General features: G+C 38.3%; 1 protein-coding gene across 1 annotated transcript in view; it reads right to left on the bottom strand.

Moving 5' to 3' along the window:
- Window positions 1–15,159, bottom strand: part of MYRFL (myelin regulatory factor like) — a 55,915-nt gene that overhangs the window by 13,281 nt on the left and 27,475 nt on the right. Inside the window, exons 11-19 of the mRNA XM_054016191.1 lie at window positions 12,445–12,645; window positions 11,971–12,079; window positions 8,524–8,633; window positions 6,062–6,225; window positions 5,336–5,399; window positions 3,532–3,617; window positions 2,792–2,863; window positions 2,657–2,703; window positions 2,390–2,551 (exon numbers count right to left, since the gene is read on the bottom strand). Coding sequence (XP_053872166.1) covers window positions 2,390–2,551; window positions 2,657–2,703; window positions 2,792–2,863; window positions 3,532–3,617; window positions 5,336–5,399; window positions 6,062–6,225; window positions 8,524–8,633; window positions 11,971–12,079; window positions 12,445–12,645 — 1,015 coding nt within the window. The remainder of the gene's footprint in view (window positions 1–2,389; window positions 2,552–2,656; window positions 2,704–2,791; window positions 2,864–3,531; window positions 3,618–5,335; window positions 5,400–6,061; window positions 6,226–8,523; window positions 8,634–11,970; window positions 12,080–12,444; window positions 12,646–15,159) is intronic.

Here is a 15,159-nt window from a genome sequence, read left to right as displayed (position 1 = left end):
TAAATATTTTTGGATGTTTTCTACATTTTCAAATATACTGAGTACAGTTACAACACAGAATACAAAGTGTACAGTGCTCAATTAAAAAAATAATTTAATTACAAAGATTTGCATTGCAAAAAACAAGAAATAGTATTTTTCAATTACCCTCATACAAGTACTGTACTGCAATCTCTTAACCATGAAAGAGCTACTTTTTTTTTTTTTTTTTTACATGACTGCACCCAAAAATAAAACAATGTAAAATTTTACAACCACTCAGCCCTACTTCTTGTTCAGCCAATCGCTAAGATAAACTAGTTTGTTTACATTTATGGGAAATAATGTTTAGCATATCTGGCATATAAACACCTTGCAATACTGGCTACAAAAGCGCCATGCAAATGTGTGTTCTCACTTTAGGTGATATTGTAAATAAGGTGCGGGCAGAATTAACTTCTGTAAATGGAAACATACTTGTTTGTTTTAGTAATTGGCTGAACAAGAATAGGACTGGGTGGACTTATAGGCTCTAAAGTTTTAAATTGTTTTGTTTTTGAGTGCAGTTATATAACAAAAATAATCTACATTTTGTAAATTGAACTTTCACAAAAAAGAGATTGCACTACAGTACTTGTATGAGGTGAACTGAAAAATACTATTTATTTTGTTTCTTTTTTACAATGCAAATATTTGTAATAAAAGATAATATAAAGTGAGCACGGTACACTTTGTAGTCTGTGTTGTAATTTAAGTCAATATATTTGAAAATGTAGAAAAACATCCAAAATATTTATAATAAATTTAAATTGGTATTCTATTATTGTTTAACAGTATGATTAAACCTGCAATTAATCGAGATTAATTATTTTAATCGAGTTAATTTGTTTTGAGTTAATTGCATGAGTTAACTGATTAATTGACAGCCCTAGAAAACAATAAAGGACAGCACTTTATGATACAAATACTGGTCAAGGAGTCACCACCACTGAAATTGTATATTGAGTTGTAAGATTTTCACAGCCCATCCATAAAAGTTGAACCAGGATCATGGCGAATATAGACAACTTAAATGTCCCTTTACCAGGTCTCTCGGCCAGGTGCCAAGAAGAGTCAAGGCCTGCTGCCTACCCAGGACCTTCGCAGATCTGGGTCCTGGACTTCAGTACTGGCAGCTCCTTTTAGATCATTACAAATACAAGACTCTCCTTACTTCAAGGCCCAGAATCTTTTCTCCTGACTGAATTCCCTTGTGAAGTACTGTACAGATCTTGTATGGGTCTCTCAGGGCCAGTGTGAGATGCAACACTAGCCCCGCCTTGACATTGTGAAAGTCATGCCGTTTGACTCAGGCCATGGGGACTACACCACTGTAGTCATTGCAAGCATTCATGCCCTGGCAGCCTGACTGGTTAGCGCCCAATCCTCAGGTCAACAAAAGGGGAAGAAAGGAGAATGAATGTTGGGACTAAAAGTACCAACATTCAGTTTTAAGTGTAAACCTTAACCCTAAGTGTAAAGAGAAAATCAAGTCCTGAGCATTTGCCAGGTTGGGGCCTCATTTAATGTTACATCGCCATCAGCTACCAATTGCCAGTTTCTGCTACTACCTATGCTACTATATATATAGTAGAGAGAATATGAAGAAACATATTTTAGTAACAAGTATTCTTTTATTATACAGTGCACTGTCTCTGAATGCCATCTCTTAAGATCAGAGTGCTTGGAAAACCCTACCTGGTGAGAAAGCTCTTCTTTTTTATTACTTTACATTTCACTTTTGTGGCAGTTTTTAACACGAGTTACTTCACCCTCCACCACATCCGGTCAATTCATTGTCCAAAGTATCTGATGGCTTATTAAAGGATTTAGCTGCCCTCAGCTTCACCTTGGGTCATTAAGTATAACTGGCTAGTAAGAAGTGCTCACAGCTTGATATTATAGACTAATGCCTAAAGATGCAGATAGATGACCCTTGGGATTTTCAAATGACCTAATCATATTTGAAAATTCCACTAGGTGCCTATCTGCATCTTTAGGTGCCAAAATATCTTTAGAAATTTGATCCTAAGTGCTTATCCTCAATAACATTTTTACCCACCACAGAATAGCCTGGTGGATAGGGCATTCACCTGGGATATGGGGTACCTAGGTTCAAGCCCCTGTTCTATTTGATTCAGAGTAGGGACTTGAACCTGCTTCTCCTTCATCCCAGCTGAATGCAACTGGGCTAACTGAGGTGTGTGTCTCTCTCTCTCTCTTTTTTTTTTATGAAAACTTTCAAAAGGTCTCAGTTTTGTCCTGAGGCACAACAGGAAACTGATTTTGAAATCTCAAAAAAATTTCCAGGAAGGAAAAAATCATTTCCTGCCCAGCTCCAACAGTAATAGAAATTCATGTTTCAACTTACTCTCCTCCTTTGTCGTCATTGTCTGGTACCTTGGAGTTTTTCTGTGGGTTTGATGAATTGAACAGCAATAGGTCTTGTCACAAGGCAAGATGTCACAGACATTCACTTCGGGGATTGTAATGCTGGGTGTCATGGTTGGAGAAGCTGTGCTGTCACTAAGTGCTACAAAGAACAACAAACTCTTCAATAGTGCTCTTTGTCTCGAGACTTTTTGCAGCAGCACAGAAATTGAAGTCGTATCATACGGAAGAGTAACAGATACAGTACCTGCCATGGTGGTATATGGAGGCTGCGTAATGGAATTTGTAGCATTGCTGGTGAAGGAGAAGAAAAACGATTAGTTACAAAACGTCTACAGAAGTTGTTTATTGAAACAGAAGTCATAATGGTTTTACTACTTGCCTGTGAATGGGATTTTGACTAATGTCTTGCTCTTCTATGCTAAGTATGTAAAGGGTGGATATTGTCAAGGCACTGTAAAAAGATAATTAGTCAGTAGATTCATACCCATCATCTGATGCACACACAGTATTAATAGGATCTCAACAGCAAGCATGACCTTCTTCCAAAGCCCATTGACATTAATAGAAAGATTCTCATTGACTCAATTTAGATCAGGCCTTTAGTTGGTATAAGGGACCCAGCAGTTTTTGATGTGTTCCTTTCTGAGTATGGGTGAAGTATTGTATTGTGGGAAAAGAGCTCCTCTGAGGTAACAGCAACAGTACATTTGTATATACAGTAGAAAATACACTCAACTTCCCCTTATCAAAAGTACAATAGCATTAGCTGAGGACACTGCAGTAATAATATTCTTGTCCCTTTTCTAGGAGTGTACGACCAGAATATTTCTAGACTAAAAAAACCAGAACAGGCAACCCTTATAATATTCTGACTTTGCCACATTTAGAGGCACATGTATTATCAAGTTATTAAATTGAGCATATTCCATACACTGAGTATTAGTAGTGAAGAGAAAACACTATGCTCATTTTTTGCAACTGTTACTGCAAGGCTCTCCAAATTCTAATTTAAAATGTTTCTTTCGAGCCAATGTTTATGGACAACCAGAATCTGATTTCTGAAGGGATAAGAGGTGGGGGCAAGAGAAGAAACAAATGTGTGGATAATGTATTTCTTACCATAGTGCCATAACAGCAATCAAAGCTATTACAGTGATCTGGAAAATCCTGTTTGACCATGACTGTTTTTTCTCAGAAAAACAAACCTAGAAAAAAAAGCATTCTGTTGACATGAAATATCCAGTAATATGTAGCCGATAAATTGTCAGTTGATAAATAACTAATAAAATGAATTTTCCCTAAAATGGGGTCCCACGTCTCCTGATGGACTGGTGGCAGGAATATCACAGAAGTCACTAGTTCAGGGAAATGGAAAGATGGGGAAAGGGAAAGAATGTTGTCCCCAAAATGGATTAGCATTGGTAATAATCACAGAAAATACTGCCTTCTTTGGCTGCTATATTCACCCCTGGAGGAAATGCCTATAAAATCCCTTTGTTTAAACCAAAGAAATTAATTGATGGCAACCACATCTAAGAGAGGAGGGACCTCCAGTATGTGCCCAGGACGAGGCTTAACTGAATCTGATATAAATACAGAAAGAAAGCACATTTGGGGCAAGAGGAAAAATGATCTCAGAATATGGAGAGATTGAGGATCATCATTAATGGATACAGAGTGCTTTGTCCTATCACCTGTGAGCGCACATTATCACCAGTGATAGCGATGGGTGATATGAAATGGAAGGACTAGAGGTATCAGACTGAGAAGAATATGCCAAAGTAGTTCAGAACATGCCCTTTAACTCTTTCAGTGCATGTGCAATGGAAGTTTCTTTTCTGTATCAGAATACAGTGAACTCTGGTGTTACAGAGGGAGTCCCCCTGGCCATATCTGAGACTTCCAGTTGCAGACTTTGCACGTTCTAACTTTTCCACCACAATAGCTTTGGAACCTGAAGGAGAAAATACAGTACAATACAGGGGGTGCAACCACTGAACCATAGAGACATGGTAAGTAGGCATCACATAAACAAAAATGATAGACAAAGACTCAAATACATTGGCAGGATGTATTCCAAAACTTCATACACACTTCCTTCTTATTAGAGTCAGAAATTTCAGATCCCAGGAGGAACATCCCTCCTGATTTTTAAGGGGTACAGTTTCCCCCCCCCCAAATTAACTGTTTTTGTTCCATACATTCATTCATACATACATTCACTTAGATTTGTTCTCTTGCTCTTCTGCGGCACTTTGTCCTCATAAGCAATTCATATTGCACTAAACAAACATGGTGGTGGAATTCTGATTTCATGTAATTCTATTTTAGAGGCATGAATACCATTTTTCGTGCAATCTGAAAAAATGCATTTCAATGGGGTTTAACATATGTAAATAAAAAAACCTATTTCCATCAATGTCCATTTCCACTTATGTCTAAGGGCAATGCTATACTACAAAATTAAGTCTACCTAGGTTACATTGATGTACAACCACTGCAGTATTTGAATTGGTTTTACACGTCCACACTACACTCCTTCTGTTGGTAGCGTGCATCCTCACCAGGAGCGCTTGCACCAATTTAACTGCCAATGTTGGGCATTATGGGATGTTTTCTGAAAGGCAGCAACAGTTGATATAAGCACCACAGTGTCTACACTGACACTGCATCAATTTCACTACATTGACTTCAGTGCTACATCTCTTGTGGAGATAATGGGTGAGTTACACTAAAATGTGACTCATACCAATGTATCTGCTTACAGAGTCAGGTCAACATAAGCTGCCTTACATCAGCCTAACTCTGTAGTGTAGACCAGGCCTAAGCCTTATAAATAACTCTCTCTCTCTCTCTCTCTCTCTCACACGCACGCGCACACACACACACACACACACACACACACACACGACATTACACTCACCTTACTGTGTTGTATAGGGACTGGTTTTCTTGGTGGTAAAAGACTAGCAGCTCGACTAAATTTGCTGTAAAATACAAAAAAACTCATTACCATTCAAGTGTTTCAGCAGTAATAAATGGAAAAGGGATATTTTCTGAGTAGGATTTTAATCTTATATGCCTTTCTGATAGCAACATTTTAAAAGAACAAAAAAGTCAGAGGGGCCATAGCTTTGTTTTCAAGAACAAAGGGCACTAGTCAACTTGCTCAGCTACATACTATTAAATGCTACATTTACTTTCAAAGACAAATTGAAAAAGAGATTTGGAAATATGAAATGCTCATCAATTTCACACAAATCGTAAGGAAGATTTTTTTCACCAAAGAGGTTTTTGTGGATTTACCTTAACTTGGAAATTGCTATTACAGGCTTATAACCGGAGTCATTCAGGCCTTATTTTATTAGACTGCAGAGCTTCCAGAAGTGATTGCTACTGAGCTGCTACTTTTCAAACATGGAGATACTCAATTTTGAAAAAAGAAGTGACTTCAGAAATAGGAAAGCTTTGTATTGAGTGCACATGCTTTGAATTAAAAAATGATTACAAAATTCAGAAGTAAGAGTACCTGGAAGTGAATGGAAACCCCCACCAGACTAAATTACTTCTAACTTTTATCACCCAGGCTGTTATATCATCTCCGGTATCAGAATCATCAGACAATTCTCCCAAATTGATGCTGGGATACCTAAATGTGCCCTTTTCACTGACTGTTGACTTCAAACTGCTTATCCGTTTCAGCTTGGCGAGTTTTCTATTCCACACTTCCAATTCTTCTATTCTGATTTCAAGGTTGTTAGTTAGCTTACAAAGCTGCTTAACTGCACCAACGTTCTCCATAAAAATTTGATCCTGAGGAGTGAAAGAAAAAAAAAAAGGAGAGAGAGAGAGAGAGAGAGAGATGTACTGTATTAATCAATGAGATGTCACAACCAAGGATGTGTACAGAATTCACCCATCCAAAGATGGTTTGAGCATTTAAAATACAAACACAAATTAATTCAAAATAAATGTGAGGCTGCTTGGGACTATAAAATCCTTTTGCTGGATTGCTAGCTATGTTGAGAAAGTGCTTGTGTTCGATTTGTGGTAAATTGGATATGAGCACTTCTATTAGAAAGATAGTGAATGAGCTGAAGAACCGTGCCGACCTGAGTCTAAAATTTGTCTTGAATTCACACTGTGCTGAAATTTAGCCAGTGGAAGTGTCATGGCAAGCATCTACATTTTGATTTATGCCGTTGCAGTTTAACGCTGTCTCCAGGATTTATGTCCTCATTGTCTTGTTTAGTTATGGGATGGGCTAATTAGCTCAGATGTCTATCCTGTGAACCAAACATGAACTTCCAAGGGAATCAGAGAGAGGGAGAGAGAGATGGGAAAGAGGGTCCCTGGTGCTACTTCTAGGGAAGGGCTAGGAAAGTATTTAGATATAATGGGATAAATGCCACTACAGAGACTCTGCCAGAAGGCCTCCCACGATCTTCTTGTAAACTCCCAGACCTTTCAGCCGGCTCATTGCCCAACCCAGCAGTTCTAACACCCTGTTTATTTTATCCCAGCACTAGGAATACATCATCGTTGGTACCAAAGTTCTGTTAGGAAGGTTAGCGTCACCTTCATCTCGGTAGCACATATTTCACTACCTGCACATCTCCATTTCTAAGCTGAAATTTTCATTGATCTGTGCTAAGAGAGGGGATGACAGAATGCTTTTTGTTGCTGTGTTTGAAAAAAAATGCCTTCCCATGCTAATGTATCATCTGAATATTCCCATTAAGACTTGGATGAAGCAATTATTATACCATAGGATTGGTGAATTGCTCCAGTATGTTCAAGCCCTGCAGAAATGAGACACATGCATAGATGCATCTTTTTCATTGAAAATACCATGTACCAGAGCTAGGGTAGAGATGGTAAGTCATACACTGAACTATTACTATAGTATGTTTATTGACAAGTGACTTCAAAACAGAGTCATATGCTTGGAACCATGAAATCAATTATGTGATCACTTGTCCATAGATCAGTGATATGAAGTGGCTACTTTTTCTGTTCTCTTCAAATCATGCATAATTCTATCCTAGGTAGCTTCAAGAAACTGAGAAAAATGACTCACCTGGCAAAATAAAGGAATGTTTTCTTTGGAAGAAAGGGCAGATGAGAATTTTAGTGCCTCACTGAAGATGAGGTACTGAGTCTCAAGGTCCCACAAAAAAAAACCCCAAATCTCTTATTTCAATACACTTTCAAAATGTTACATTGCATTCTTAGACCCCCATCTCCTATTAAAGTCACTGAAAGCTGCACAAATACATTTTCACATATTAATGTTTGCAGAAAGAGAATAATAGGAGTCATGGATACCATTGGAGTAAAAGTTATTTGAACAAATGTTGCAACCACTTCTGAAGCATTCTCTCAGCTCCAGTCTTGACTTAAGCAGAAGGGGAGACAGAAAAGGGGGCAGCAGAAAGTGTGCTAGGCTGGAAATATAGGAGGGGGAAATCTTATGAGTAGGGAGCAGAGAACAGACTGGGGGGTTGTGGAGGAGCAGAATGGGGTGGGAGGGGGGTAGCTCAGTGGTTTGAGCATTAGCCTGCTAAACCCAGGGTTGTGAGTTCAATCCTTGAGGGGGCCCTTTAGGGAACTGGGGTAAAAATCTGTCTGGGGATTGGTCCTGCTTTGAGCAGGGGGTTGGATTAGATGACCTCCTGCGATCCCTTCCAACTCTGATATTTTATGACCTAGTAAAGAGATGATTTGGAATGGAAGAGAATAGTGAACATGGAACTGAGGGGCTGGAAGAAGACAGTATAGAAACATAAGAATGGCCATAGCAGGTCAGACCAAAAGTCCATCTAGCCCAGTATCCTGTCTTCTGACAGTGGCCAATGCCAGGTGCCTATTCAACATTCAGCTTATGACGACACATTTATGAAACAACAAATCAGAATATAGCAGGACACTGTCTAGTACAAACCTAACAGCATTATCTTAATCATGCCAAAACTTATGTGGCTGATTCTGGGAAAAAAAACACTTTGCATTTTTGAAAAAAATCAGTAGCAAATACTTGTCTTAAAGTCTTTGTTTCATGTCCAGTACCATAGCACGGTATAAATGAATGGCAGTAAACCAATAATATACCTTATCAACCATGAGGAAGTTCTCTACTTTTTCTCCATTTTCACAGGTAATATCTCCAACTTCTTTTACAGCTGTCGGTAAAAGTTCTTTCACCTCCTGGGCTATTATTCCTGTTTGCAAAATAATGAAAACTAGTGTTAAAAAAACCAACATAATTTACTCTCAGATTGTAATTTGTATTCTCCCTAATGTGGCCATCCTAAAAGTTACAAGTCGAGCTGTGCAGAAACCAGATTTTCCTTTTTGTAGGAGATTCTGCAATTTTAATTTTTTTCCATTCCAAAATGGAACATAACAAATTTCCTAAGAACCAAAATTCAAAATACGTTAATTATTATTATTATTACAAGTCAATCAAAACATTTGATAAAATCTAAATGTTCCATTCCAGTTTTGACTTTGTATTTTATATTACCTAAATATAAAATTAAAAATTGAAAGAAAAATAATTTTGATCTGAATGCTTCATTCTGATTTGCTTGTTTTTCCCATACGTAGGCATGTTTCTACAAAATGTTTCAATTTTGACATAGCATTTTCTGATGGAGAAACATTCCCTTAGAAAATTTTCAAGCAGCTCTAGTTACAGGTTTATTATTATTTTAGTCTTCACCATTCTAAAGCACACACTCCTTTATCTAGAACTACTATCTGCTTCTACCGATATATATTATTTACTGGATGGCTCAATTAGAAAGATAAAATTTGCTCTATAGGACAGATCAGCTGGGTCCCTAACCCAATTTCCTGTGTTTCTGACATAGGCCATAATCAGATGCTTAAGGGGAAGTACATGAAACCCCAGAACTGACAATTTTGGAATAACCCACTCTTAAGAGAAGGTTCTTCCTAACCTCCCCTTCAGTTAGAGGCTGGCTTATTCCCTGAAACAAGAGGGCTTTTATCCTGAATTTTTAATCTCATCCAATGTAATGTTCTAGTTGTCCATATAAATGTCTAATCATTTATAAAATTGCCAAATTCTTGGCTTCTACAATAGCCTATGGAACTCATCGCCACCAGATGATCATGCAGATTTGCTGCCCTTCCAATTCATTGGCTATCTCCTTGTTCTTGTATTATGAGAAGGAGTAATAGGTAACACCCTTCTGGCTATGAGGAAGCTCCTTCTCCTTCAACTTGTTTCTTTCTTGTTATTTAGATTTGCAAGCCATTTGGAGAAGGGGCTGTAATTTACTTTATGTTTTGGACAGTCCCTAGCACAATGGGTCCTGATTCTGTTTGATATCTGCATCTTCTCCTGCAATACAAATAATAATTACAAGTTATCTGCTCTTTGCAATTTGTTATTTGCTACACCTAAGTTGAAGAGCATGTAAACGGCAGGGAGAAGACAGTGATGTGAAACATTTCTCTTCCCATTTGGTTCCATATAGTGTGGGAAGTGGAGAGATGCAGATGGACAGAGTGGATGGGAAGGAAGGAACAGCAAACACAGAGGTTACAGGGGCAAAAATATAAGCTATGGATTCAAAGCAAACATTGAGGAAGAAGGGAGAAAACAACATGGAAAGGAAGAGGAAGGGAATAGAAAAAACAATTACAAATACTAAAGAAAAAATAACCAAGTAAAAGTCAGATCATAGAATCATAGGACTGGAAGGGACCTCAAGAGGTCACCTAGTCCAGTTCCCTGCACTCACGGCAGGACGAAGTATTATCTAGACCATCCCTGACAGGCGTTTGTCTAACCTGCTCTTAAAAATCTCCAATGATGGAGATTCCACAACCTCCCTAGACAATTTATTCCAACGTTTAACCATCCTGACAGGAAGTTTTTCCTTGTCCAACCTAAACCTCCATTGCTGCAATTTAAGCCCATTGCTTCTTGTCCTAACCTCAGATCTTAAGGAGAAAATTTTTTCTCCCTCTTCCTTGTAACAACCTTTTATGTACTTGAAAACTGTTGTCATGTCCCCCCTTAGTCTTCCCTTCTCCAGGCTAAATAAACCCAGGTTTTTCCATCTTCCCTCATAGGTCATGTTTTCTAGACCTTTAATCATTTTTGTTGCTCTTCTCTGGACTGTCTCCAATTTGTCCACATCTTTCCTGAAATGTGGTGCTCAGAACTGGACACAATACTCCAGTTGAGGCCTAATCAGTGTGGAGTATAGCAGAAGAATTACTTCTTATGTCTTGCTTACAATACTCCTGCTGATACATCCCAGAATGATGTATGCTTGTTTCTTTTTTTTTTTTTTTGGCAACAGTGTTACACTGTTGATTCATATTTATCTTGTGATCCACTATGACCCCTAGTACTCCTTCCAAGGCAGTCATTTCCCATTTTGTATGTGTGCAACTGATTCCTCCTTCCTAAATGGAGTACTTTGCATTTGTCCTTATTGAATTTCACCCTATTTACTATAGACTACTTCTCCAGTTTGTCCAGATCATTTTGAATTTTAATCATATCCTCCAAACCACTTGCAACCCCTCCCAGCTTGGTATCATCTGCAAACTTTGCCAGAAGCTGGGAGTGGGCAAAGGGGATGGATCACTTGATGATTTCCTCTTCTGTTCATTCCCTCTGGGGCATTTCCTCTTTGATGTTCTTTGAAGTGGAAAGTGGCATTGGCCACTGTAGGAAGACAGGATACTGGGCTAGATGGACCTTTGGTCTGACCCAGTATGGCCATTCTTATGTCCTTATGTAATGGTTTTCCAACCAGTTATGCACCTACCTTAGAGTAACTCCATCTAGGTTGAATTTCACTAGTTTGTTTATAAGAATGTCACGCAGGTCAATATCAAAAGTCTTACTAAAGTCAAGATATGCCACATCTACTACTCCCTGCCACCATCACCACCACATCCACAAGGCTTGTTACCATGTCAAAGAAAGCTATTAGGTTGATTTGACATGATTTGTTCTTGACAAATCCATGCTGACTGTCACTTATCACTTATAGACAAAGGAAAAGAGATATGAAGGTATTCAACCTGTCTTGGACCTTAGATCTCCACAAGATTTACAAAAGAAGCCAAGTCTCAATAGACTCAATCGACATTTTTGTTTTGTTTTAAGTGCAAATGTTCAGCCCACATGTGTACGGCAGCATGTAGCACAACGAGATACTGGTCCATGATGAGGGCTCCTTGGTACCATGGTAATAAATCCATATGATTATTTACCTGTATGTTTTAAATGCTCAAATTCACAAAAAATGGTGGAACCAATTTGTCTAAAGCTTTAAAAAAGATGCATCACCTTTGGGCTGAGATCAATGGACGTCAGCTGATTGCACCTACTAAAATGGAGACATACCCACATACTCTCATACGTATCAGTTTTAAAAGAAAAACACTGCAAAAGGCCTTAGGATCCTAAAAATGAGGTTGAAATGCCAGGGAATTAATCATTATGATACAACATACAAATATAAAATGACAGATACTAGAACAGAAGAAGAGTTGATTGAATACCTGTTTCATGGATACTGTTTATTCCCATTACAGATGCAAATTCAGGCTTGTAGTCATACTCAACCAATCTCATTTGCGCTATTCTTCTCAGCTGCTCAGTTGGGTCAACCTAATTGCACATGTTCCAATATTAAGGATCAGAGTCATGTCAAGGGTTAACTAGCATATTGAGAGGCATGACACAGCTACCGTCAAACATCTCCCGATTCGTCATTAACCAGCTGTTATTTTTACTTGTATTCCCAGTTACATTTCAGTCAAACCACTTCATTTACAGACACATATCCTCATCCAAGTTCACGGTCCCCCCCCAGTTCAAACAGGATGGCTCCACAACGCACAGCAGTGCATTCATTTTCCTAAGGCCAACATTCCGACATAGATAACAGAATCTACTTCATGTGTGTCAGAATGATCGTTCATATATGCACTGTGGTATAAATGTAAATGCCCTAAAAGCTCCACAGCGCTCACCTCCTGGATATTCTGTTTTGCTCGACTGTCAGATGGATGCATGACTGTCCCCATCACTTTCACATTTCCACAGACGACCAGTGCTTCATCTGGTGCATCTGTATTAATTCCTACTCGACCATGACAGACTACGGTCTCTGGAACATGTCCTCGCTGCCACAACACATCACTGTCATTCTCAAACTGCCCAGGGTTAGATGCCTGAAAAAATGTATTACAGTCAAAGACACAGTACCACAGATTTACTATTGGCTTTATCCAATTTACCAAAGGAATATGAAATGCCATTTAAATCTTCCACATTTAAACTACATTTTTGAACTTTTTTGACACATCAAAATGGATAACCTCTAAAGAAATGTTTCCCACCTACAACATTTTCAGTGACCGCAAAGCTTTTTCTTGTATTATATTTTACTATAGTGTTAAGGAAGATGGTCAACTTCAAAACATTTCAAGTAACTAGGTTTGTGATCAGACACCAGAATCATTTCTGATTTGCCAACAAACTGTCTTCTGGTCTACTAGCTCACTAAGGACTGGACATTGGACAAGAGAAAGAAAGGCAGATTTTAACACATCTGACTCAAAAGATTTCCCATTCCCTAAAGAAACCCATTGAACATACAGATTTATTTTCTTTTTTTACCCATTTTCAGAAACTCTCCTTGTATTTTGTCCAAGGTCCATGCTGAACAGATAAGAGGTGGGTTTGGGCTTGAATTCAAGCATTCTGCATTCTCAACATGCACACGCTCTGGACTGTAAATCAGACTGAAGGTACATTGTTGTCCACATTGTAGGTACCTAGGAATAACTTTTATATTTACAAAACTATCCCACAACTATATTATTTGAAGTGGACGATTACTACTTTTTTATTGTAAGCTGTTTGGGGCAAGGACTATCTTTTTGTTCTGTATTTGTCCAGCATCCAGCACAATGGTCCAGGTCCAGGACTAGGGCTCTGAAGTGCTACTTTAACAACAACATTGTACCAATTTCCTCTTCCCTTTGCCCGTTTGTGTCTTTCAGAATACAAGCTCTTTGTGACCGAGACTCAGCCTTCTTTTATGTCTGAAAAGCACTTAGCATCTGGTGGGTGTTTCCAGAAACAAAAAAACAACAATTAAGCAATGTGTTGAATCAAAGATCCCTATGTGCTTTAAACAACCTAAACCTTATTAAGATGCCTCAGGAAAGAATAGAACAATGAGATTTTCTAACGGCTTAACTTTTTTTTTTATTATGGATAATAACATTGCTGACTAAAGTGGACATAGATACATTGACTTTGTAACAGCAGTTGCAACAAATCAAAGCTACTGGATGAATTCCACTTTCATTTATCAACTGAAACATGGACATTTCCATCCTATTCAAACATATTTGCATAGGTCTGGAGACCTGCAAGGTTTAAAAACAGCAGTTCCTGGAGAAGTCACCATCTGTAATACATATAACTTTTGCGCTCATAAGTTAAGTCAGCTGGCATTTTCAATGAGGGACCCCTAAATAAGTATGTTCACACATTCTACAAAATAGTACCCCTTGTCTGAACTGTATTACTTTACATTAGACACATCAAATAAAAGTAATCTTGCTCTCAGAAAAAAAACCTCAATGAACAAAAATCCTAATGCTTTTTTTTTGTTTATTTCCTTATTAAAAATAAAAAATTAACACTGAATTCAGGCATTAAAATGTGGATCTAAACAAAATACCAATGTGCCAAAAGCTCAGCACTCATTTATAAGGCCTTGTGTTTTCGCAAGGCTACACCATCTGTGATACAGAGAATTGTGCACTTCTAACTGTCACAATTAGAGCATGATCTGATGTGCCTGTTAACCACTATTCAGTTTGTAGTTCTTTAATCTTTAACTCTGCAGGATGGAGGACCAGAGTGTATGCTTTTCCCATCACAATGCATTCAGTAAGTTTTGCCACACTGCAGTAAGCGATGTCTTTATATACATGACCCTGCCTTCCATTCCAAAAATATCAGACCAAAACACTGATATAGTCCCTTTTACTGATATTGCCACTGTTTAGATTCTCAGTCCTCTATTTTTGTCCATTCAAACATTTATTTATTTGACTGGCACCATAGGCAGAAGTGCTAAAAAAAAATCTACTCTCACTCACTAGTGCCATCTGATATGCTTCCCCTGGTGGGTGTGGGAGCCCAAACCATGAACTTCTGCAAAACATAAGCTTTCATTTAAAGCAAAAATTAAGATACTAGCCCTTATGGTTCATAAGATAACGATCCACATGTGAATTGGATGCAAAAATGCAGTTGTCTTCCTGAATCTGCGGACAGCTCCAACAGCTCTGCTTTACCAAGCAGCAGCAAAGTGAAATTATAGTACTGAGGTCAGTTTTACTGCTGCTATTCAAAATAGTCAGTGCAACAAAAAAACTGCCAAGACTCAGATGAGTTTCATGCTGCTACTGCTTGGAAAAACTATGAGCAGTAGCAGAGGCAGGCACTGAAGTTATTCATGGGAGCAGGGGACTGAAAACGGAGGCTACAGGAAAGAAAGTAGCACAGACTTCATTAGTCGGTTTATAGAAATGTATACTACAACCACCCATAAACAAGCACCCATCCCAAGCTCACAGCACCTGGGCAATTAAAAAAAAAAATTATAACAAAAATGAACAGACTCCAGCAATTACTACCCCCCCCACACACACACACACCTAAAG

The sequence above is a fragment of the Malaclemys terrapin genome, chromosome 1 (assembly GCF_027887155.1).
Source record: "Malaclemys terrapin pileata isolate rMalTer1 chromosome 1, rMalTer1.hap1, whole genome shotgun sequence".
Lineage (NCBI taxonomy): Eukaryota > Metazoa > Chordata > Testudines > Emydidae > Malaclemys > Malaclemys terrapin.
Note: the sequence above shows the minus strand (reverse complement) of the source record. Positions and strands in the feature narration are given on the sequence as shown.